General features: G+C 40.5%; 2 protein-coding genes across 2 annotated transcripts in view; both read right to left on the bottom strand.

The window, feature by feature from the left end:
- Positions 1-1015: 1015 nt before the first annotated feature.
- On the bottom strand, positions 1016-20764 carry si:dkey-222f2.1 (keratin, type II cytoskeletal 8). The gene is made up of 10 exons (XM_061875450.1): positions 19681-20764; positions 11697-11905; positions 9135-9195; positions 6672-6767; positions 6405-6569; positions 2124-2249; positions 1900-2043; positions 1754-1830; positions 1641-1687; positions 1016-1154 (listed from the first exon to the last, which is right to left on the bottom strand). The coding sequence occupies exons 1-10, from the start codon at positions 19975-19977 to the stop codon at positions 1051-1053; spliced, it is 1326 nt and encodes a 441-aa protein (XP_061731434.1). The 5' UTR covers positions 19978-20764; the 3' UTR covers positions 1016-1050.
- A 135-nt stretch (positions 20765-20899) lies between these two features.
- sec13 (SEC13 homolog, nuclear pore and COPII coat complex component) overlaps positions 20900-24220 on the bottom strand; it is a 19531-nt gene continuing 16210 nt past the window's right edge. The window contains exons 8-9 of the mRNA XM_061875451.1: positions 21276-21422; positions 20900-21217 (exon numbers count right to left, since the gene is read on the bottom strand). Coding sequence (XP_061731435.1) covers positions 21107-21217; positions 21276-21422 — 258 coding nt within the window. The 3' untranslated portion in view covers positions 20900-21106. The remainder of the gene's footprint in view (positions 21218-21275; positions 21423-24220) is intronic.

Raw genomic sequence — 24220 nt, 5'->3', positions numbered from 1 at the left:
ACACACACACACACATACAGTGGATTGGTGCATGACAACACACGCGCACACACACACACACACAGACAGGTGTTTGGTGCATGACGACAAACAAACAAACACACACACACACACAGACAGGTGTTTGGTGCATGACGACAAACAAACAAACACACACACACATACAGTGGATTGGTGCATGACAACACGCGCGCACACACACACACACACACACACACACACACACACACAGACAGGTGTTTGGTGCATGACGACAAACAAACAAACACACACACACACACACACACACACAGACAGGTGTTTGGTGCATGACGACAAACAAACAAACACACACACACACACACACACACATACACACACAGGTGTTTGGTGCATGACGACAAACCAACAAACAAACACACACACACACAGGTGTTTGGTGCATGACGACAAACAAACAAACACACACACACACACACAGGTGTTTGGTGCATGATGACAAACACACACACACAGGTGTTTGGTGCATGACGAAAAACACACACACACACACGTGTTTGAAGCATGACGACACGCACACACACACACACACATACAGTGGATTGGTGCATGACAACACACGCACACACACACACAGACAGGTGTTTGGTGCATGAAGACAAACACACACACACACACAGGTGTTTGGTGCATGACGAAAAACACACACACACACACACACACACACACACACACACACACACACACACACAGGTGTTTGGTGCATGACGAAAATCACACACAGGTGTTTGGTGCATAATGACAAACACACACAGGTGTTTGGTGCATAATGACAAACACACACACACGTGTTTGAAGCATGATGACACGCACACACATACAGTGGTTTGGTGCATGACAACGCACGCGCACACACACACACACACACACAGACAGGTGTTTGGTGCATGACGATAAACACACACGTGTGTTTGAAGCATGACGACACACGCACACACACACACACACACACACACACGTGTGTTTGAAGCATGACGACACACGCACACACACACACACACACACACAAGATTAGTGTGTGTTGTATCGGCTCTGGTCCCGGGTCTCGGTGGTCTTGATGAGCAGTCTGGGAGTGGGAGAGCTGCCCTGGTGGAAGCTGTTGGAACTTCTGCTGCCTGGAGAGGAAGAAGGAGAAGATGAGGAAGAAGGAGAAGAAGGAGAAGAAGAGGAAGAAGGAGAAGAAGGAGAAGAAGGAGAAGAAGAAGGAGAAGAAGAGGAAGAAGGAGAAGAAGGAGAAGAAGAAGGAGAAGAAGAGGAAGAAGGAGAAGAAGAAGAAGGAGAAGAAGAGGAAGAAGGAGAAGAAGGAGAAGAAGAAGGAGAAGAAGAGGAAGAAGGAGAAGAAGAAGAAGGAGAAGAAGAGGAAGAAGGAGAAGAAGAAGGAGAAGAAGAGGAAGAAGGAGAAGAAGAAAAAGGAGAAGAAGAGGAAGAAGGAGAAGAAGAAGGAGAAGAAGAGGAAGAAGGAGAAGAAGAAGAAGGAGAAGAAGAAGGTCGGACATGTTTGCTCCTGAGAGTGTTGGTATTTCATTTCGCTGCAGATCTGGATAAAGGCTTCCTGTCACCGTATAGTGTGGTTGCCGTGGTAACGGAGCCATGTGACTTACTGGAGCTGGAGACGGGCTGGATGTTGACCACGGACTGCTGGCCCAGTCTGAGCGGGCAGGAGCACACGTTAATAGGGTCAAAGGTCAAGATGTAAGCCCCGCCCCCCGCTCACCTGCCCTCCTCGCCTTCCAGCAGCTTCCTGTAGGTGGCGATCTCGATGTCCAGAGCCAGTTTGAGGTTCATCAGGTCCTACGGGTGGAGAGTGTGAATAGACGCGAGGACCCACAGTGGACCTGGACTAGGTCCCGGGTCTGGTACCTGGTACTCCCTCAGCTGCCGGGCCATGTCCTGCTTGGCCCGCTGCAGGGCGTCCTCCAGGTCTCGGGTGCGGACTTTGGCCTCCTTCACCGCCATCTCGCCGCGCTCCTCCGCCTCGCTCAGCTGGCTCTCCAGGCTGGCGCGCTGGGCGGGACACAAGACCTGGTCAGGATGCAAAGTCCTGGCTGGGAGGGGGGAGGGGGGAGGGGAACCAGGGCCGGTACCTGAGCTTTGAGCGCCTCCATCTCGCTCTGCAGGCGGGCGATGAGTCGGTTGACCTCGCCCACTTCGCCCTTCACCGCACGCAGCTCGTCTCCGTACTGGGTGGCCTGCACCGACATCTGGGCAAACTGCACACCACACAGCAGCCTTACACACAGGCCACTACAACTGCCTCCTTACACACAGGCCACTACAACTGCCTCCTTACACACAGGCCACTACAACTGCCTCCTTACACACAGGCCACTACAACTGCCTCCTTACACACAGGCCACAACAACTGCCTCCTTACACACAGGCCACTACAACTGCCTCCTTACACACAGGCCACAACAACTGCCTCCTTACACACAGGCCACTACAACTGCCTCCTTACACACAGGCCACTCCAACAGCAGCCTTACACACAGGCCACTACAACTGCCTCCTTACACACAGGCAACTACAACTGCCTCCTTACACACAGGCCACTACAACTGCCTCCTTACACACAGGCCACTACAACTGCCTCCTTACACACAGGCCACAACAACTGCCTCCTTACACACAGGCCACTACAACTGCCTCCTTACACACAGGCCACTACAACTGCCTCCTTACACACAGGCCACTACAACTGCCTCCTTACACACAGGCCACTCCAACAGCAGCCTTACACACAGGCCACTACAACTGCCTCCTTACACACATGCCACTACAACTGCCTCCTTACACACAGGCCACTACAACTGCCTCCTTACACACAGGCCACTACAACAGCAGCCTTACACACAGGCCACTACAACTGCCTCCTTACACACAGGCCACTACAACTGCCTCCTTACACACAGGCCACTACAACTGCCTCCTTACACACAGGCCACTACAATTACCTCCTTATACACAGGCCACTACAACTGCCTCCTTACACACAGGTCACTACAACTGCCTCCTTACACACAGGCCACTACAACTGCCTCCTTACACACGGGCCACTACAACTGCCTCCTTACACACGGGCCACTACAACTGCCTCCTTACACACAGGCCACTACAACTGCCTCCTTACACACAGGCCACTACAACTACCTCCTTACACACAGGCCACTACAACTGCCTCCTTACACACAGGCCACTACAACTGCCTCCTTGCACACAGGCCACTACAATTACCTCCTTATACACAGGCCACTACAACTGCCTCCTTACACACAGGTCACTACAACTGCCTCCTTACACACAGGCCACTACAACTGCCTCCTTACACACGGGCCACTACAACTGCCTCCTTACACACGGGCCACTACAACTGCCTCCTTACACACAGGCCACTACAACTGCCTCCTTACACACAGGCCACTACAACTGCCTCCTTACACACAGGCCACTACAACTGCCTCCTTACACACAGGCCACAACAACTGCCTCCTTACACACAGGCCACTACAACTGCCTCCTTACACACAGGCCACTACAACTGCCTCCTTACACACAGGCCACTACAACTGCCTCCTTACACACAGGCCACTACAACTGCCTCCTTACACACAGGCCACTAAAACTGCCTCCTTACACACAGGCCACTACAACTGCCTCCTTACACACAGGCCACTACAACTGCCTCCTTGCACACAGGCCACTACAATTACCTCCTTATACACAGGCCACTACAACTGCCTCCTTACACACAGGTCACTACAACTGCCTCCTTACACACAGGCCACTACAACTGCCTCCTTACACACGGGCCACTACAACTGCCTCCTTACACACGGGCCACTACAATTACCTCCTTACACACAGGCCAGAGCAACTGCCTCCTTACACACAGGCCACTACAATTACCTCCTTACACACAGGCCACGACAACTGCCTCCTTACACAGAGGCCACTACAACTGCCTCCTTACACACAGGCCACTACAATTACCTCCTTATACACAGGCCACTACAACTGCCTCCTTACACACAGGCCACTACAACTGCCTCCTTACACACAGGCCACTACAATTACCTCCTTATACACAGGCCACTACAACTGCCTCCTTACACACAGGCCACTATAACGGCCTCCTTACACACAGGCTGCAGCAACTGCCTCCTTACACCAGGTGCACAGGCCACATAAATAATAGTGACAGGCCACATAATATAAAGTGGCAGGCAACAAAATAATGTGGTGAATCATTTCAAATGACCTGGCAGGCCACGTAAAATAAAGTGGCAGGCAACAAAATAAAGTGGCGAATCACTTAAAATGACTTGGTAGATCACATAAAAAATAATGTGGCAAGTCACATAAAATGAGCTAGTAGGCCACATTATTTACAAAAAAATGTGGTGAATAGCATACAATGACCTTGCAGACCACATAACATAATGTGGAAAGCAACTAAATAATGTGGCCAATCACAAAAAAATACCTGGTAGGCCAAATAAACAATGTGACATCCAACAAAAATAAGGTTGTGAATCACATAAAATGACCTGGTAGGCAACGTAAAAAATAGTGAGGCAGGCAACAAAATAATGTGGCAAATCACTTAAAATGACCTGGTGGGCCACATAAATAATGTGGCAAATTACATCAAACTACCCGGTAGGCCACATAATAATGTGGCAAATCATTTAAAATGACTTGGTAGGCCACGTAAATAATGTTGCGAAATACATAAAATTACCTGGTAGGCCACTTAAAAAATAATGTGACAGGCAACTAAATAATGTGGTGAATCACATTAAAATTACCTGTCAGGCCATTTAAATGTGGCAAATCACATAAAATAACCTGGTAGGGCACTTAAAAAATAATGTGGCAAATCACTTACAGTGACCTGGTAAGCCACATAAATAATGTGGCGAATTACATAAAATGACCTGGTGGGCCACGTAAAAATAACGTAGCAGGCGACAAAATAATGTGGCAAATCACATAAAATGACCTGATAGGCCACATAAAGATAATGTGGCAGGCGACAAAATAACGTGGCAAATCACTTACAATGACCTGGTAAGCCACGTAAAAAATGTGGCGAATTACATAAAATGACCTGGTAGGCCACATAAAAATAACGTAGCAGGCGACAAAATAATTTGGCAAATCACATAAAATGACCTGGTAGGCCATTTAAAAAATAATGTGGCAGGCAACAATATAATGTAGAAAATCACATAAAATGACCTGATTGGCCACATAAAGATAAAGTGGCGGGTGACAAAAAAACGTTGCAAATCACATAAAATGACCTGGTAGGCCACGTAAAAATAATGTGGCAGGCAACAAAATAATGTGGCAAATCACTTACAATGACCTGGTAAGCCACATAAATAATGTGGCAAATTACATAAAATGACCTGGTAGGCCACATAAAAATAACATAGCAGGCGACAAAATAATGTGGCAAATCACATAAAATGACCTGGTAGGCCAATTAAAAAATAATGTGGCAAGCAACAAAATAATGTAGAAAATCACATAAAATGACCTGATAGGCCACATAGAGATAATGTGGCGGGCGACAAAATAATGTGGCAAATCACATAAAATGACCTGGTAGGCCAATTAAAAAATAATGTGGCAAGCAACAAAATAATGTAGAAAATCACATAAAATGACCTGATAGGCCACATAGAGATAATGTGGCGGGCGACAAAATAATGTGACAAATCACATAAAATGACCTGGTAGGCCACATAGAAATAATGTGGCAGGCAACAAAATAATGTGGCAAATCATTTACAATGACCTGGTAAGCCACATAAATAACGTGGCAAATTACATAAAATGACGAGGTAGGCCACATAAAAATAACGTAGCAGGCGACAAAATAATGTAGAAAATCACATAAAATGACCTGATAGGCCACATAAAGATATAGTGGCAAGCGACAAAATAATGTGGCAAATCACATAAAATGACCTAGTAGGCCAATTAAAAAATGATGTGGCAGGCGACAAAATAATGTGGAAAGTCACATAAAATGACCTGGTAAGCCACGTAAAATGATGTGGCGGGCGACAAAATAAAGTGGCAAATCACATAAAATGACCTGGTGAGCCACTTGGAATTATGTGGCTGGCGACAAAATTTTGTGGCAAATCACATAAAATTATGTGGCAGGCGACAAAATATGTGGCAAATCACATAAAATGACCTAGTAGGCCATTTAAAAAATGATGTGGCAGGCGACAAAATAAAGTGGCAAATCACATAAAATGACCTGGTAAGCCACTTGGAATTATGTGGCTGGCGACAAAATTTTGTGGCAAATCACATAAAATGATCTGGCAGGCCACATAAATCACCTTGTTCTTGTACCAGGCCTCAGCCTCCTCTCGACTGCGGGTGGCGATGTCCTCGTACTGAGCTTTGACCTCGGCCACGATCTGCTCCATGTTGAGGCTGCGGCTGTTGTCCATCTGCACCACCACCGAGGTGTCTCGGATGCTGGCCTGCAGCTCACGCAGCTCCTGAGGAAGAGGCGACAGTTGTGGTGGCGGCACCGACATCACAGGCGTGAAAACACCACAGATCATTTCAAGGACTGGAAGTGGTTGCTCTCCTTCCTCTACCTCCTCGTAGATGTTACGCAGGAAGTTGATCTCATCAGTCAGAGCGCCCACTTTGTCTTCCAGGTCAGCCTTCACCAGGTAGGCAGAGTCCACATCCTGCGTGGAAACAAAAAGACTTGCGACTCATTCTGACCTTCTTCTCATGGCTTCAAAGTCCACATGTTGAGGGAACATCTCAAGTGTCATTTTTTACAAAGTTTGACTTATCATCATCATGCTTCCTGTTGGTGACAATACTGGACAGCTTTAGTTTCATGTGGGAGGGAGTCAACTAAGAAGACATACAATAACTATAGGGGCCACACCTGTGTGTGTGTATGTGTGTGTGTGTGTGTGTGTGTGTGTGTTCTGGCAATGCGGACTTAATGGGGACATCGCTCTGTTTACACACCTCTAGGGGACATCTGACGGTATGGGGACCAAAGAAACAGGTCCCCTAAAGGGAAACCTTTTTAAATGATAGTCAGATCCATATAAGTGATTTTTAAGCTTTAGCCCATAAAACATGTTTGCTGGTTAGTTTGAGTGTGAGGCATTTTTTTTTATGCCTCCACAACCTGTAGAAAGGGTGGTCCCCACAAGTTCTGATCGACAACTTGCTCCCCATTCCAAATGATTAACCAGTGTGTGTGTGTGTGTGTGTGTGTGATTTGGTAATGCTGACTTAATGGGGACATAGCTCTGTTTACACACCTTTAGGGGACTTCTGACGGTATGGGGACCAAAAATACATGTCCCCGAAAGAGAAACCTTTTCAAATGATAGTCAGATCCATGTAAGTGATGTTTAAGCTTTGGCCCATAAAACATGTTTACTGGTTAGTTTGAATGTGAGGCATTTTTTTTATGCCTCCACAACCTGTAGAAAGGGTGGTCCCCACAAGTTCTGATCGAAAATTTGCTCCCCATTCCAAATGATAACCAGTGTATGAGTGAGTGAGTGAGTGAGTGAGTGAGTGTGTGTGTGTGTGTGTGTGTGTGTTCTGGCAATGCTGACTTAATGGGGACATCGCTCTGTCTACACAGTCACCTTTAGGGGACCTCTGACGATATGGCGACCAAAAATACATGTCCCCGAAAGAGAAACCTTTTCAAATGATAGTCGGATCCATATAAGTGATGTTTAAGCTTTGGCCCATAAAACATGTTTACTGGTTAGTTTGAGTGAGGCATTTTTTTTATGCCTCCACAACCTGTAGAAAGGGTGGTCCCCACAAGTTCTGATCGACAACTTGCTCCCCATTCCAAATGATAACCAGTGTGTGTGTGTGTGTGTTCTGGTAATGCTGACTTAATGGGGACATCGCTCTGTTTACACACCTTTAGGGGACCTCTGACGGTATGGGGACCAAAAATACATGTCCCCGAAAGAGAAACCTTTTCAAATGATAGTCAGATCCATATAAGTGATGTTTAAGCTTTGGCTCATAAAACATGTTTACTGGTTAGTTTGAGTGTGAGGCATTTTTTTTATGCCTCCACAACCTGTAGAAAGGGTGGTCCCCACAAGTTCTGATCGAAAATTTGCTCCCCATTCCAAATGATTAACCAGTGTGTGTGTGTGTGTTCTGGTAATGCTGACTTAATGAGGACATCGCTCTGTTTACACACCTTTGGGGACCTCTGACGGTATGGGGACCAAAAATACATGTCCCCGATAGAGAAACCTTTTCAAATGATATTCAGATCCATATAAGTGATGTTTAAGCTTTGGCCCATAAAACATGTTTACTGGTTAGTTTGAGTGTGAGGCTTTTTTTATGCCTCCACAACCTGTAGGGGACGGCGTGGCGCAGTGGGAGAGTTGCCGTGCGCAACCCGAGGGTCCCTGGTTCAAATCCCACCTAGTACCAACCTCGTCACGTCCGTTGTGTCCTGAGCAAGACACTTCACCCTTGCTCCTGATGGGTGCTGGTTGGCGCCTTGCATGGCAGCTCCCTCCATCAGTGTGTGAATGTGTGTGTGAATGGGTAAATGTGGAAGTAGTGTCAAAGCGCTTTGAGTACCTTGAAGGTAGAAAAGCGCTATACAAGTACAACCCATTTAGAAAGGGTGGTCCCCACAAGTTCTGATCGACAACTTGCTCCCCATTCCAAATGATTAACCAGTGTGTGTGTGTGTGTGTGTGTGTGTGTGTGTGTTCTGGTAATGCTGACTTAATGGGGACATCGCTCTGTTTACACACCTTTAGGGGACCTCTGACGGTATGGGGACCAAAAATACATGTCCCCGAAAGAGAAACCTTTTCAAATGATAGTCAGATCCATATAAGTGATGTTTAAGCTTTGGCCCATAAAACATGTTTACTGGTTAGTTTGAGTGTGAGACATGTTTTTTTATGCCTCCACAACCTGTAGAAAGGGTGGTCCCCACAAGTCATGATCAAAAATTTGGTCCCCATTCCAAATGATAACCAGTGTGTGTGTGTGTGTGTGTGTGTGTGTGTGTGTGTGTGTAAAGAGACCTTCTTCAGGAGGACAAAGTCATTCTCCAGGTTGTTTCTCCTGTTGATCTCATCCTCGTATCTACGGACACACCAGACACACCACTAATAATGACCTCATTATCTTTACATTTCTACTATTAATACATTTTTCTTTTATTGTGAAAATTATCAAATTTATAATGTAAAATACAATAGATTATATGCATATAATCTATCATAGCTTACATTATTTATTTAATATTTTTAATCACGCATACATACTGTAAATACAAACACTTATATATTCATCTATCCATCGAGAGAGAGAGAGATACAAAAACCAAAAGCAGTGAAGTTGTCACGTTGTGTAAATGGTAAATAAAAACATAATAAAATTATTTAAAAATAATGTTCAACTTATTCAATTGAATAGACTGCAAAGACAAGATATTTCATGAAAGTTCTTTTTTTTTTGTGCAAATAATCATTAACTTAGAATTCGCAAGAAAGTAGTCACAGGGGCATTTTTACCAGTGTGTTACATGGCCTTTCCTTTTAGCAACACTCAGTAAAGGTTTAGGAACTGAGGAAACACATTTTTGAAGTGGACTCCTTTCCCATTCTTGCTTGATGTACAGCTTAAGTTGTTCAACAGTCTCCCTTCTCATATTTTAGCCTTCATAATGCACCACACATTTTAAATGGGAGACAGGTCTGGACTACAGGCAGGCCAGTCTAGTACCCGCACTCTTTTACTATGAAGCCACGCTGTTGTAACACGTGGCTTGGGATTGTCTTGCTGAAATAAGCAGGGGCGTCCATGATAACAACATATGTTGCTCCAAAACCTGTATGTACCTTTCAGCATTAATGGTGCCTTCACAGATGTGTAAGTTACCCATGCCTTGGGCACTAATGCACCCCCATACCATCACACATGCTGGTTTTTCAACTTTGCGCCGAGAACAGTCCGGATGGTTCTTTTCCTCTTGGTCAGGAGGACACGACGTCCACAGTTTCCAAAAACAATTTGAAATGTGGACTCGCCGGACCAAAAAACACTTTTCCACTTTGCATCAGTCCATCTTCGATGAGCTCGGGCGGCGTTTCTGGGTGTTGTTGATAAATGGCTTTGCTTTGCATAGTAGAGTTTTAACATGCACTTATGTCGCGACTAACTGTAGTTACTGACAGTGGTTTTCTGAAGTGTTCCTAAGCCCATGTAGTGATATCCTTTACACACTAATGTCGCCTTTTGATGCAGTACCGCCTGAGGGTTCGAAGGTCCGTAATATCATGGATTACGTGCAGTGATTTCTCCAGATTCTCTGAACCTTTTGATGATATTACGGAGCGTAGATGGTGAAATCCCTAAATCTGGTTGACAAATGTTGTTCTTAAACAATTTACTCAGGCATTTGTTGACAAAGTGGTGACCCTCGCCCCGTCCTTGTTTGTGAACGACTGAGCATTTCATGGAAGCTACTTTTATACCCAATCATGGCACCCACCTGTTCCCATTAGCCTGTTCACCTGTGGGATGTTCCAAATAAGTCTTTGATAGAGCATTCCTCAACTTTCTTACTCCTTTTTGCCACCTGTGCCAGTTTTTATGAAACATGTTGCAGGCATCAAATTCCAAATGAGCTAATATTTGCCAAAAATATCTAGTCATTGCAGTCTATTTGTTACGGCGCACGTGCAGTCTGCTTCTCCCTCCTCTGCGGGAGCACCAAGAGGCTACGCTGACAGCGCGCTCGGACACTCCCCTATTGGCACTGAGAGCAGCACGCCCACGCGGCTACAAGGCTGCAGACAATCGGCAATCCACACACCGGTCCTTCTAGCGAGCTGCTTAAAGAACCAGTGGACCCAAGGATCCTTGCGAGAACTTAGTTCTCAAATGTTGTACCGTAAGCGACAAGCTTTATGCTCTATCTTTGTTTCCTCTCCGTGGTTTGATTTGTTCCTTGTATTCTCCCGTGTTTCTGCAGTGTTTTCTTACTGTTGCCTTGGTTTCGAGCTTTGCGTCTCACTCCCTAGGACTTCCCCCCTTAGATCTCGACTGCCTTCCCGGATCGCGACCCCTCGCATGGACTCGGACCGTGGCGCGTCTCTCTCTCGCCCGGATCACCTGCCTGTCCCATGGACTTTCATGTTCCTTGGCTCTCATCAACACTTGGTAACACACTTCAGCTATCTACACACATAGTCTTACACCACACTCTCTTGTATTTGTCATACGCTCCATTTTTTAGTTTAGTAGTATTGTTTGTCATTATTATTATATACATATTGACTATAAATATAACAAATCATTGAACTTTACCAATCTCTGGTGTCTGTTGCCGTCATCTCTCCTCAGCAAACATAACACTATTCAATTGAATATAAGTTGAAAAGGATTTTTAAATCATTGTATTCTGTTTTTATTTAGCATTTACACAAGGTGACAACTTCACTGCTTTTGGGGTTTGTATATGACTTCTAATTAGCATTGATTACCTGTTCAGGTACTACTAATTGGATGTTACTTTATCACAAAAGCTGTTTTTTTTATTATTTAAGCCCGTTTACAGACTTGATGGCAGATTTACTGACTTGTGCTTGTAGTCCTCCACCAGACCCTGCATGTTCCTCAGCTCTCCGTCCAGCTTGGACTTGTCGTTGTTGACCAGGTCCATCTGGCGCCTCAGGCCGGCCATGTAGGCATCGAACAGGGGCTCCACGTTGGAGCGGCCCGCCCCCTGACCATGCAGCAGCTCCAGCTTGGTCTCCAGCATTTTATTCTGCTGCTCCAGGAAGCGGACCTGGGTCAGGGAATATTGAAGGCAAATGATTGGTTTTTAATCCGATTAATCACTTTTGAACCTGCATTCATCGTGATTTGTCACAGGCTATTACACATTTGCATTATTTCAAAAAAGAAGATTTGAACTTTGAGCGGTCAAGTGATACATTTTTGATTGGATTAATCACGATTAATCATACTTTTGGATTTTGATTAGTCACAGATTATTACATGCTTGTGTACTTTAAATCAACTTTAAAGAAAGGCCTGAAATTTGTAATAGTATTGTCATGGGATCATTTTAATTATGATTAATCACACTTTTGAATTTGCATTAATCATGATTAATCGCAGGTTATTACGAGTTTACTTTGTTTAGATTCATTTGTTGAGAGCCCAGAATAATCACACTTTTGAATTTTGAATAATCACTATTAATCATATGTTTGGATTTTGATTAATCACAAGTTATTACATGATTGCGTACTTTAAATGAACTTTAAAAAAAGGGCCCAATTATTTAGACTAGTATTGTCACGGGATCGTTTGAATCAGATTAATCACACTTTTGAATTTGCATTGATCATGATTAATCACTTTTTTAATTGGCATTAATCATGATTAATCACACTTTTGAATAGGCATTGATCATGATTATTCACTTTTTGAATTTGCATTAATCATGATTAATCACTTTTTTAAATTTGCATTAATCATGATTAATCACACTTTTGAATTTGCATTAATCATGATTAATCACACTTTTTAATTTGCATTGATCATGATTATTCACTTTTTGAATTTGCACTAATCATGATTAATCACTGTTTTTAAATTTGCATTAATCATGATTAATCCCTTTTTTAATTTGCATTAATCCTGATTAATCACACTTTTGAATTTGCATTGACCATGATTATTCACTTTTTGAATTTGCATTAATCATGATTAATCACTTCTTCAAATTGCATTAATCATGATTAATCACTTCTTCAATTTGCATTAATCATGATTAATCAGTTTTTTAGATTTGCATTAATCATGATTAATCACACTTTTGAATTGGCATTGATCATGATTATTCACTTTTTGAATTTGCATTGATCATGATTAATCACTTTTTTAATTTGCATTAATCATGAATAATCACACTTTTGAATTTGCTTTAATCATGATTAATCACACTTTTGAATTTGCATCGATCATGATTATTCACTTTTTGAATTTGCATTAATCATGATTAATCACTTTTTGAATTTGCATTAATCATGATTAATCACACTTTTGAATTTGCATTGATCATGATTAATCACTTTTTGAATTTGCACTAATCATGATTAATCACACTTTTGAATTTGCATTGATCATGATTATTCACTTTTTGAATTTGCATTAATCATGATTAATCACTTTTTTAAAATTTGCATTAATCATGATTAATCACTTTTGAATTTGCATTAATCATGATTAATCACACTTTTGAATTTGCATTGATCATGATTAATCACACTTTTGAATTTGCATTGATCATGATTATTCACTTTTTGAATTTGCATTAATCATGATTAATCACTTCTTCAATATGCATTAATCATGATCAATCACTTTTTTAAATTTGCATTAATCATGATTAATCACACTTTTGAATTGGCATTGATCATGATTATTTACTTTTTGAATTTGCATTAATCATGATTAATCACTTTTTTAATTGGCATTAATCATGATTAATCACACTTTTGAATTTGCATTAATCATGATTAATCACACTTTTTAATTTGCATTGATCATGATTATTCACTTTTTGAATTTGCATTAATCATGATTAATCACTTTTTTTAAAATTTGCATTAATCATAATTAATCACTTTTTAATTTGCATTAATCATGATTAATCACACTTTTGAATTTGCATTGATCATGATTATTCACTTTTTGAATTTGCATTAATCATGATTAATCACTTCTTCAATTTGCATTAATCATGATTAATCACTTTTTTTAAATTTGCATTAATCATGATTAATCACACTTTTGAATTGGCATTGATCATGATTATTCACTTTTTGAATTTGCATTAATCATGATTAATCACTTTTTAATTTGCATTAATCATGATTAATCACACTTTTGAATTTGCTTTAATCATGATTAATCACACTTTTGAATTTGCATTGATCAGGATTATTCACTTTTTGAATTTGCAGTAATCATGATTAATCACTTTTTGAATTTGCATTAATCATGATTAATCACACTTTTGAATTTGCATTGATCATGATTAATCACTTTTTGAATTTGCATTAATCATGATTAATCACACTTTTGAATTTGCATTGATCATGATTATTCACTTTTTGAATTTGCATTAATCATGATTAATCACAGGTTATTTCGAGGTTGCATAGTTTTGATTAATTTTTTAAAAGCTCAATTATTGGATGAGTGCTGGTAAGAGATTATTTTTTTAATCAGATTAACCTAATTTTTTAATTTGAATTATAAATTGGTAATAGATTATTAATGGCTTGCATAATTGAAAGTCACTTTAAAAAATTATTGTTTTATTCAGATTAATTACAGGTTGTTATTTTTTGCATAATTAACAAAACATTTGACTAATGCAGTCAATGATTGTTTTAATCAGATTAATCACACTTAAATTTAGAATAATCACGATTAATCATACTTTTGGAATTTGATTGATCAAAAGTTATTACACGCTTGCATACTTTGAAAAGGGCCCAATATTTGGACTACCATTGACCCGTGATCCTTTTAATCACATTAATCCCACTTTTGAATTTACATTAATCATGATTAATCACAGTTTACTAGCTTGCATCGTTTAAATTATTTTTTAAAAAGACCAATAAATGGACTAGTGTGGTTAAAAGTTATTTTTTTAAATCAGATTAATCTCACTTTTCAATTATTATTATAAATTGGTAATAAATTAATAGCTTGCATAATTTAAATTAACTTAAAAAAGAGCCCACCATTTGGAAAAATGCTGTCAAATGATTGTGCTTTCAATCAGATTAATCACACTTTTGAATTTGGATTAATCATGATTAATTACAGGTCATTATTAGCTTGCATCATTGAAATCAATTTAAAAAAACAATATTTGGACTAATGCTCTCAATGATAAATGTTTTAATCAGGTTGATCACTCTTTTGATTCTGGATTAATCACGATTAATCACAAGGTATTACTTGCTTGCTTAATTGAAATCAACTTAAAAAAAGAGCCCACTATTTAGGACAGTGCAGTGAAATGGTCGTTAATCCGATTATATACAGTACTTACGCCTACTACGCTACTGTACTTCAATGTTGGTTAAATTGGCGGTACTTGGAGGGCTACTTTTTATCTGAGCTGGTGAAGAAAATTTAAATGATGGATGACTTAGGACCTTCACTTCTGCACAGTTCAAGTTTCATAAACAAATACTGGTTTTTATTTGGAATGGGGACCAAGTTTTTGATCATGACTTGTGGGGACCACCCTTTCTACAGGTTGTGGAGGCATAAAAATAAAGTAGGTCAAATGTCCACTGCCCAGTTAGTTCATACATGTCTTTAAATCTCTGGATAGATGAAGTAATGCGCTGATCAGTCTTAATGGGGACCTTGGGGAAAAAGAGTTAATATGGTTCATAAGGACCACATTGAAATAATTTGGCATAATTCACACAAATTTGTACGTGACTACTGACGACCACTTAAAAAAAAAAAAGTTCATATTAAATATGTTATACTCAGAATTATTTAAAAAGGTTTCCCTTAAGGAGGCCTGTTTTTGGGTCCCCATACCGTCAGAAGTCCCCTAAAGGTGTGTAAACAGAGCCATGTCCCCATTAAGTCAGAATTGCCAGAACACGCACACACACACACACACACACACACACACACAAAGGCTTCTCAGATGATGTCCCTGAGAGAGGTTCCTGTGCCGGGGGGGTTGAAGTTACAACCTGGACTCAGGACAGTGATGACAGCTTCAATGACCCGTGGAGGTCACACTCTGGCTCTCACACCGTGCAACAACCCAGACCACTTCCCGCAAGACTGTCTGGGAATTTGGGGTCCCTTGGAGGTCAGAGAACCCTGCACACATGACCCTTGCCCTGTGCACCCCCCCCCCCCCCCCCCCCCTGACTGCCCCAACAGTAGTCAAAGACTTAGGAGCTGCTGATCATCACGTTGAGAATGTTAGGGATGGCAGCTCCGTTTAGGCCTGCAATGTATCCGCACTGGTGGGAGGGGCCAACAATGGCGCCATTGTGGCAGCATGTCACAGACTCCGTGAGAAAGACTGCCCAGGATATTGATGTCCCACATTATCAGATTCCTCTGTGGGAGGAGCTCTGGGAGCTAGAACCTGCACTCACATGACCGCTCCTTTCCACATACACTTGTGACATCACCCATTGACCCTTCTAATTAGGTACATCATCACAGGACCTTCTAATTAGGTACACCATGCATTGACCCTTCTAATTAGATACACCATACATTGACCCTTCTAATTAGGTACACCATCACAGGACCTTCTAAATAAGTACAACATGCATTGACCCCTTCTAATTAGGTACACCATCACAGGACCTCCTAATTAGGTACAACATGCGTTACGCCTTTTAATTAGGTACACCATCACAGGACCTTCTAATTAGGTACATCATGCATTGACTCTTCTAATTAGGTACAACATGCATTACCCCTTCTAATTAGGTACACTATCACAGGACTTTCTAAATAGGTACAACATGCATTGACCCCTTCTAATTAGGTACACCATCACAGGACCTTCTAATTAGGTACAACATGCATTACCCCTTTTAATTCAGTACACCACCACAGAACCTTCTAATTAGGTACATCATGCATTAACCCTTCTAATTGGGTACACTATCACAGGACCTTCTAATTAGGTACACCATGCATTAACCCTTATAACTAGGTACATCATGCATTAACCCTTTTATTAGGTACATCATTACAATAACTTGTAACTAGGTACACCATGCATTAACCCTTCTAATTAAGTACATCATGCATTAACCCTTCTAATTAGGTACATCATCACAGGACCTTCTGATTAGGTACACCATGCATTAACCCTTCCAGTTAGGTACACCATCACAGGACCTTCTAATTAGGTACACCATACATTAACTCTTCTAATTAGGTACATAATGCATTAACCCTTTTGATTAGGTACGTCATCAGAAGTAGTTATAATTAGGTACACCATACATTAACCCGCCTAATTAGGTACATTATCACAGGAACTTCTAATTAGGTACACCATGCATTAACCCTTTTATTAGGTACATCATGCATTAACCCTTTTATTAGGTACATCATTACAATAACTTGTAACTAGGTACACCATGCATTAACCTTTCTAATGAAGTACATCATGCATTAACCCTTCTAATTAGGTACATCCTCACAGGACCTTCTGATTAGGTACACCATGCATTAACCCTTCCAGTTATGTTCACCATCACAGGACCTTCCAATGAGGTACACCATCACAGGACCTTCTAATTAGGTACACCATGCATCAACTCTTCTAAATAGGTACATATTGCAATAACCCTTTTATGTACATAATCAGAAGAACCCATGATTAGGTACATTATCACAGGAACTTCTAATTAGGTACACCATGCATTAACCCTTATAACTAGGTACATCATGCATTAACCCTACTAATTAGGTACATCATCACAGGAACTTTTATTTTGGTACACCATGTATTAACCCTTCTAATTAAGTACATAGTGTATTAACCCTTCTAATTAGGTAGATAATGCAATAACCATTTTAATTATGTACATAATCAGAAGAACCTATAATTAGGTACACCATACATTAACCCTCTGAATTAGGTACATCATCACTGGAACTTCTAATTAGGTACACCATACTTTAACCCTTTTATTAGGTACATCATTACAAGAACTTCTAATTAGGTACACCATGCATTAATTCTTCTAATTAGGTACATCATGCATTAACCCTACTAATTAAGTACATCATGCATTAACCCTTTTATTAGGTACATCATTACAAAAACTTATACATAGGTACATCATGCACTACCCTTCTAATTAAATACATCCTGCATTAACCCTTCTAATCAGATACATCATCACAGGAACTTCTAATTAGGTACACCATCACAAACCTGATTAGGTACATCATGCATTAACTCATCTAATTAGGTACATTATCACAGCACCCTCTAATTAGGTACATCATCACAGGACTTTCTAATTAGATACATTATTACAGGACCTTTTAAATAGCTACACCATCACAGGAACTTCTAATTAGGTACATCATCACAGGAACTTCTAATTAGATACATTATTACAGGACCTTTTAAATAGCTACACCATCACTGGACCTTCTAATTAGGTGCATCATGCATTAACTCTTCTCATTAAATATTTTATTATCATACTTTACATTTTTATTTTGTCAAAATACAAATACTTCAATATCTGCTTGATTTATGATTTCAAAGCAAGTTATGTACACTGTAAACATTACAATATAATTTACAGTAAAACTTATGGTGTCTCTACAGAACATCACTGTAAATTAAAATAAATGTTTTTTGTGGTAAAATTGTATTTGACTGAGCTGCCAGTTTTTTGTTTGTTTTTTACCGTAAAATCAACATATTTTTTTTTATTGTTTTACTGTAAGAGGAAAAGCGCCTTTTTTTTTTTAACATTCAGTAGCCCAAAAAAAAGACAAATAAACAGGGTACTATTTTTATATCATCAGTAATGTAAAAAACAACAAAAAAAAAAAACGCTGTCAATTTTACAGTAAAATTCTAAAGACGAAGCTGCCATTTTTTCCCCATGAGAAAATATTTTACCGTTTTCACATTTACTCTTGTATTTTGTAAAAAAAATAATAATAAATAACACAAAAAAACAGGGTTAGTTTTTATAGTTTCAGTAATGTAAAAAAAAACAAAAACGCTGTCAATTTTACAGTAAAATTCTAAAGACGAAGCTGCCATTTTTTCCCCATGAGAAAATATTTTACCGTTTTCACATTTACTCTTGTATTTTGTAAAAAAAATAATAATAAATAACACAAAAAAACAGGGTTAGTTTTTATAGTTTCAGTAATGTAAAAAAAAAAAAAAACGCTGTCAATTTTACAGTAAAATTCTAAAGACGAAGCTGGCATTTTTTCCCCATAAGAAAATATTTTACCGTTTTCACATTTACTCTATCCATCCATCCATTTTCTACCGCTTATTCCCTTTCGGGGTCGCTGGCGCCTATCTCAGCTACAATCGGGCGGAAGGCAGGGTACACCCTGGACAAGTCGCCACCTCATCGCAGGACATTTACTCTAGTATTTTGTAAAAAAATAATAATAAATAACACAAAAAAACAGGGTTAGTTTTTATAGTTTCAGAAATGTAAAAAAAACAAAAACGCTGTCAATTATACAGTAAAATTCTAAAGGCAAAGCTGCCATTTTTTCCCCATAAGAAAATATTGTACAGTTTTCCCATTTACTCTAGTATTTTGTAAAAAAAACAAAACAAAAAAAACCCACAATTTTTTTACAGTAAAATCTAGGTGTTTTTTTACCATGTAGATAAAAATGTAATATAAAATAAATTTATTATTGGCCCTGGGAGGCCCCTCAATGCACCCTTTTTGACACATCAAGACAACCGTCAAAATAGTAGAAAAAGTACAAATAGAAAAAGTGGAAAAGGTAGGCGACAGGAGGTGTTACCTTGTCGATGAAGGATGCAAAGCGATTGTTGAGCGTCTTGATCTGCTCCTTCTCATGGGCCCGGCTCATGGACAGGCCGGGGTCGATCTCCAGGTTGAGGGGGGCCAGCAGGCTCTTGTTGACCGACAGCGAGGCCAGCGGGGTCCCGGGGCCGTGCAGGTGGCCGTTGGCGCCCGCATACAGCGAGCTGCTGCTGAGGGAGACCCCACCAAAGCCGACCGGCGGCGGCGTCCCGAAGCCGCTCAGCCTGCGGACGCAGGTGCTGGAGCTGATCCTCTTGCTGCGACTCAGGCTCATGGCGCAGGAAAGGAGTCGTGCGTGACGTCACTCAGGTGTTCTTATAGCTGCTGGGGGGGGGAGGAGCCACTGTGGGGTCAGATATCCACTTCCATCACCAGGCGTGTCATTTGAACTTCATGAAAACGTCGGAAAATAAGCCGGGGCCCCAGCCAGGTCCAGGGGACAAGGGGTTGCATGAAATAACATATCTCGTTGTTTATGTTTCAAAATGTTTTAACTATTCAATGTCAATATATAAAGAAGAGAAATAATGAACAAAATGTCAGCTACTGTCTTGATGTAAAACACAGGTGAAAATGAAAATGAAAGACAGGCAAACGTGTTAGAATAATTATGTATTTATAATCTCACAACTTTAGTATGCTTAAAGCCCGTTGCTATAGTTATTAGCTATTGTGCTCAAGCTGCATGTTTTCTATCTGTGCAAGGACAAATCTTATTTTCTGAGGGATGGCCTCAGTCGCAGATTTTATCTTTGTTTTAGCCCGCTAACAGCCAAGGACTTCAAAGACCTCAACTAAGACAAGATGACAGCACGTAGACGAAGCAAGGCAATCACAAATCCCCAGCACATTCCATCACTTACTGTGCGTACTGGACCTGCTTAGCATGTCGTATGTGACCACTCCTTTTAGAGGCGGCCTCAGTGATGTTGACTGGGGAACTCCTGAATAAATAGAGGGACGCGGGAGCTGTACCTTAGAGCGTAGGGCGAGACTGTGACTAAGTTTGCAGCTCCATGCACACAGTATATGAAAAATACTGTGTGGAAAATACAGTTTGTGAAATTGCATATCGTACATGTATTATTAACATTTAGAATCAAATAGACGCATGGTAATTCCAGGCTTTTGGGGGCGGGACCTTGAGTTTGACACTTGTGATCTACATGCAACAAATTGCACACACACTGTTCCACTAATATTCAGATGTTTTAATTACAAGTAGGAAACATTTGTGGTTCTGCAATGGTATGACAGGTCATGTGATCCAAACATGACACTACGGGGGGGTGGAATGTTCAGCCACATGAGGGATAAAGGAACTTTAAAATAGTCGCTTTATGCAAAAAGCCAAAGCCAGATGTGTGTGTGTGTGTGTGTGTGTGTGTGTGTGTGTGTGTGTGTCACTGTTCAGCCTGCTGCGTGTCTGTGATGGAGGAGACGGCGCCCTGACCCTTGCTGACATCACTGATGCACGCCCACTGGCCGTCCATGGACTCCTTCCACAGGGTCACCTGAACAAGAGCGAGGTGAGAGGGTGGTGGAGGATGAGGAGGCTGCACACGGTCCTACCTTGTTGTCTCCCCCGGACACGGCCAGGATGTTCCCCGTGATGGACCAGCTGACGTGCCAGACCACGTCGTTGAACTTGTGCAGCAGCTTGGCCGTCCAGGTGTTGCCGGCGTGGTCGTCACACGTCCAAATAAACACGCGGCCGTCCTGCAACGGCGTCCAAAAGTTGAGAAGTGAGTGCAGGGCTTGGGCGCCCTCTAGTGGAGGTCGTGTCAAGGCAGACATTTCTCAACCCGCCATGCGAGTAGGGATGGGAATTTCTTTATACACTGCTGACGACTTATTTGGATTAAAGGAGAACTAAAAGGCAAATTAGCATAGAGGTACAGACCCTACTGAGAGGTCTTAAAAAGGCACATGGCAGAGAAAATAAAATAAGAATTAAATATTCTTCAGTCGAATTTAACAAAAAATAAAGCGTGTTTCAAAACATTTTAAGAATCTTCCTAGAAAATCCACTGGTGAAACTCCAAAAAAGAGAAAAGCCTCAATGTTACACAGATTTTTTTTTGTGTGTGTAATTTTTTAAATGTCGCATGTTTTTTGGCTTTTTTTTTTAACAGCGTATGAACGCGCATTGTGTTCTGCATCCTGATTGGCTAAGGGACTGTATACCGTCGTCAATTAATCTTCGTCATGCCACGTGTCCTGTACATTACAGATTGTATACTGTGGTGGGGGATATTCCGTTTTACGATCGTAATAAAACTGGACTCACTGGTGACGGTGGACAAACTAGTGAGCATCCTGGATGATGCCAGTCACCCTCTGCATACAGTTATCAGTAGCCAGAGGAGCCTGTTCAGTGCTAGACTGCTCCATCCCAAGTGCAGGACTAATAGACTCAAAAACTCATTTGTCCCACACGCCATTAGACTGTACAACTCTCTCTAACAGTACAATACTTTTTCACAATATGGTCACTACTGCCTAGTTTCTCTTGTTATATTCTTATTTTACTGTTATATTTTTATTTTCATTGTTGCTTTTTATTTTTATTCTTATTGTAATATTTTGTTTCCATTTATACCCTCATTATTTACTTTCTAAATCCGATCTCAATTCTGTACACTGCTGCTGGAATCAATAAAGTACTGTCTATCTATCTATCTATATTTCTAAACTAGTTTTTAATATGGATGAGACAGACTTATTTTGGAAACCAATACCTTCTCGCACCTTTATAATGCAGGACGAAGTCAAAAGCGCAGGATTTAAGGCTCAAAAAGATGGTGTGACTCTGCTTGTGTGTGGAAATGCCGCAGGCGTTATGATAAAACCCGGGCTTATTTATAGGTTAAAAAATCCTAAGGCCCTAAAAAAAAAAGTTTTGATCTTTGGTTTCATTTTTTATTATAGTAGTGTACTGGACTTATTTTTTTAAATCCACAAAGGTGTTTAAATGAGAGAAATGTGAGAAAATGTTAATGCCTGTCTGAGAAAAGTTTATAAAAAGTGTGTAGCTGGGGGTTTTACAGACTTAAAACAGACTTCATGTCACATGTCCTGTACATTACAGAATGTATACTGTGGTGGGGGATATATTCCTAAACAAGTTTTTAATATGGATGGGAGACTTATTTTGGAAACTAATACCCTCTCGCACCTTTACAATGCAGAAGCGAAAGATTTAAAATCCTAGAGCACTAAAAAAATCTTTGGTTTCATTCTTTAATGCAGTATTTTGTACTGGACTTTTTTCTTTTTTTTTTGAATTCACAAAGGTGTTTAAATGAGAGAAATGTGAGAAAATGTTAATGCCTGTCTGAGAAAAGTTTATAAAGTGTGTGGTTAGGGGTTTTACAGACTTAAAACAGACTTCATGACATGTGTTCTGTACACTATAGAATGTATACTGTGATGGGGGATATAATCCTGAACAAGTTTTTAATATGGTTGTGACAGACAAATACCATTTCACACCTTTACAATGCAGGACGAGGCCAAAAGCGCAGGATTTAAGGCCCAAAAAGATGGTGTGACTAGTTGTGTGTGGAAATACTGCGGGTTTTATGATAAAGAAAAATCCTAGAGCCCTTTGGTTTCATTCTTTAATACAGTAGTGTACTGGACTTACTTTTTTAAATCCAAAAAGGTGTTTAAATGAGAGAAATGTGAGAACATGTTAATGCCTGTCTGAGAAAAGTTTATAATGTGTTTGGTTAGAGGTTTTACAGACTTTAAACATATATAAGAAACCAAAAAAACATACTGTACAGTATTGTACACGAAAAAATAAAAAAAACCTATAAACTAAAAAAAATGGACAGTATATTAAAAAAAACATCCTCTAACTGAAAAAAAAATTGTTTAAACGAAAAACACAATGAACGAAAACTCAAAAAGCAAAATAAAAATAAATTAAACTTCTACTACACAGATTTCACATAAAGTGGGTATTTTTTGGAACGTAAACCCTGTGTTAAAAGACGCAACACTGTATTGTGCAAAGGTTTGTTTAGATTTAAAAAGTGAAACTAATGTGTGAATTATATTTATATAGCGCTTTTCTCTAGTGACTCAAAGCGCTTTACATAGTGAAACCCAATATCTAAGTTACATTTAAAGCAGTGTGGGTGGCACTGGGAGCAGGTGGGTAAAGTGTCTTGCCCAAGGACACAACGGCAGTGACTAGGATCAGGGAAGCGGGAATCGAACCTGCAACTCTCAAGTTGCTGGCACGGCCGCTCTACCAACCGAGCTATGCCGCCCCTACAAGACATAGGATCATAACATGCAACTCAAAATATTTCAGACTTATTATGACAACATTTTGGTGATTATGGCTTCCGGTTTCTGAAAACCTTCAATTGAAATTGTCCAAAAATGTGACTTTCACCTTTAAAATGGAGATAACTGAGTGAAAATTTTGTTGGGGGGAAAACATGCAACTTTTCTCTGACTACAGTTGAACATTCCCCCTACCACAAATCAGGAGCACTGTA

The sequence above is a fragment of the Nerophis ophidion genome, linkage group LG16 (assembly GCF_033978795.1).
Source record: "Nerophis ophidion isolate RoL-2023_Sa linkage group LG16, RoL_Noph_v1.0, whole genome shotgun sequence".
Lineage (NCBI taxonomy): Eukaryota > Metazoa > Chordata > Actinopteri > Syngnathiformes > Syngnathidae > Nerophis > Nerophis ophidion.
The sequence above is the reverse complement of the archived record's forward strand: the minus strand, read 5'-3'. Positions and strand labels throughout refer to the sequence as shown.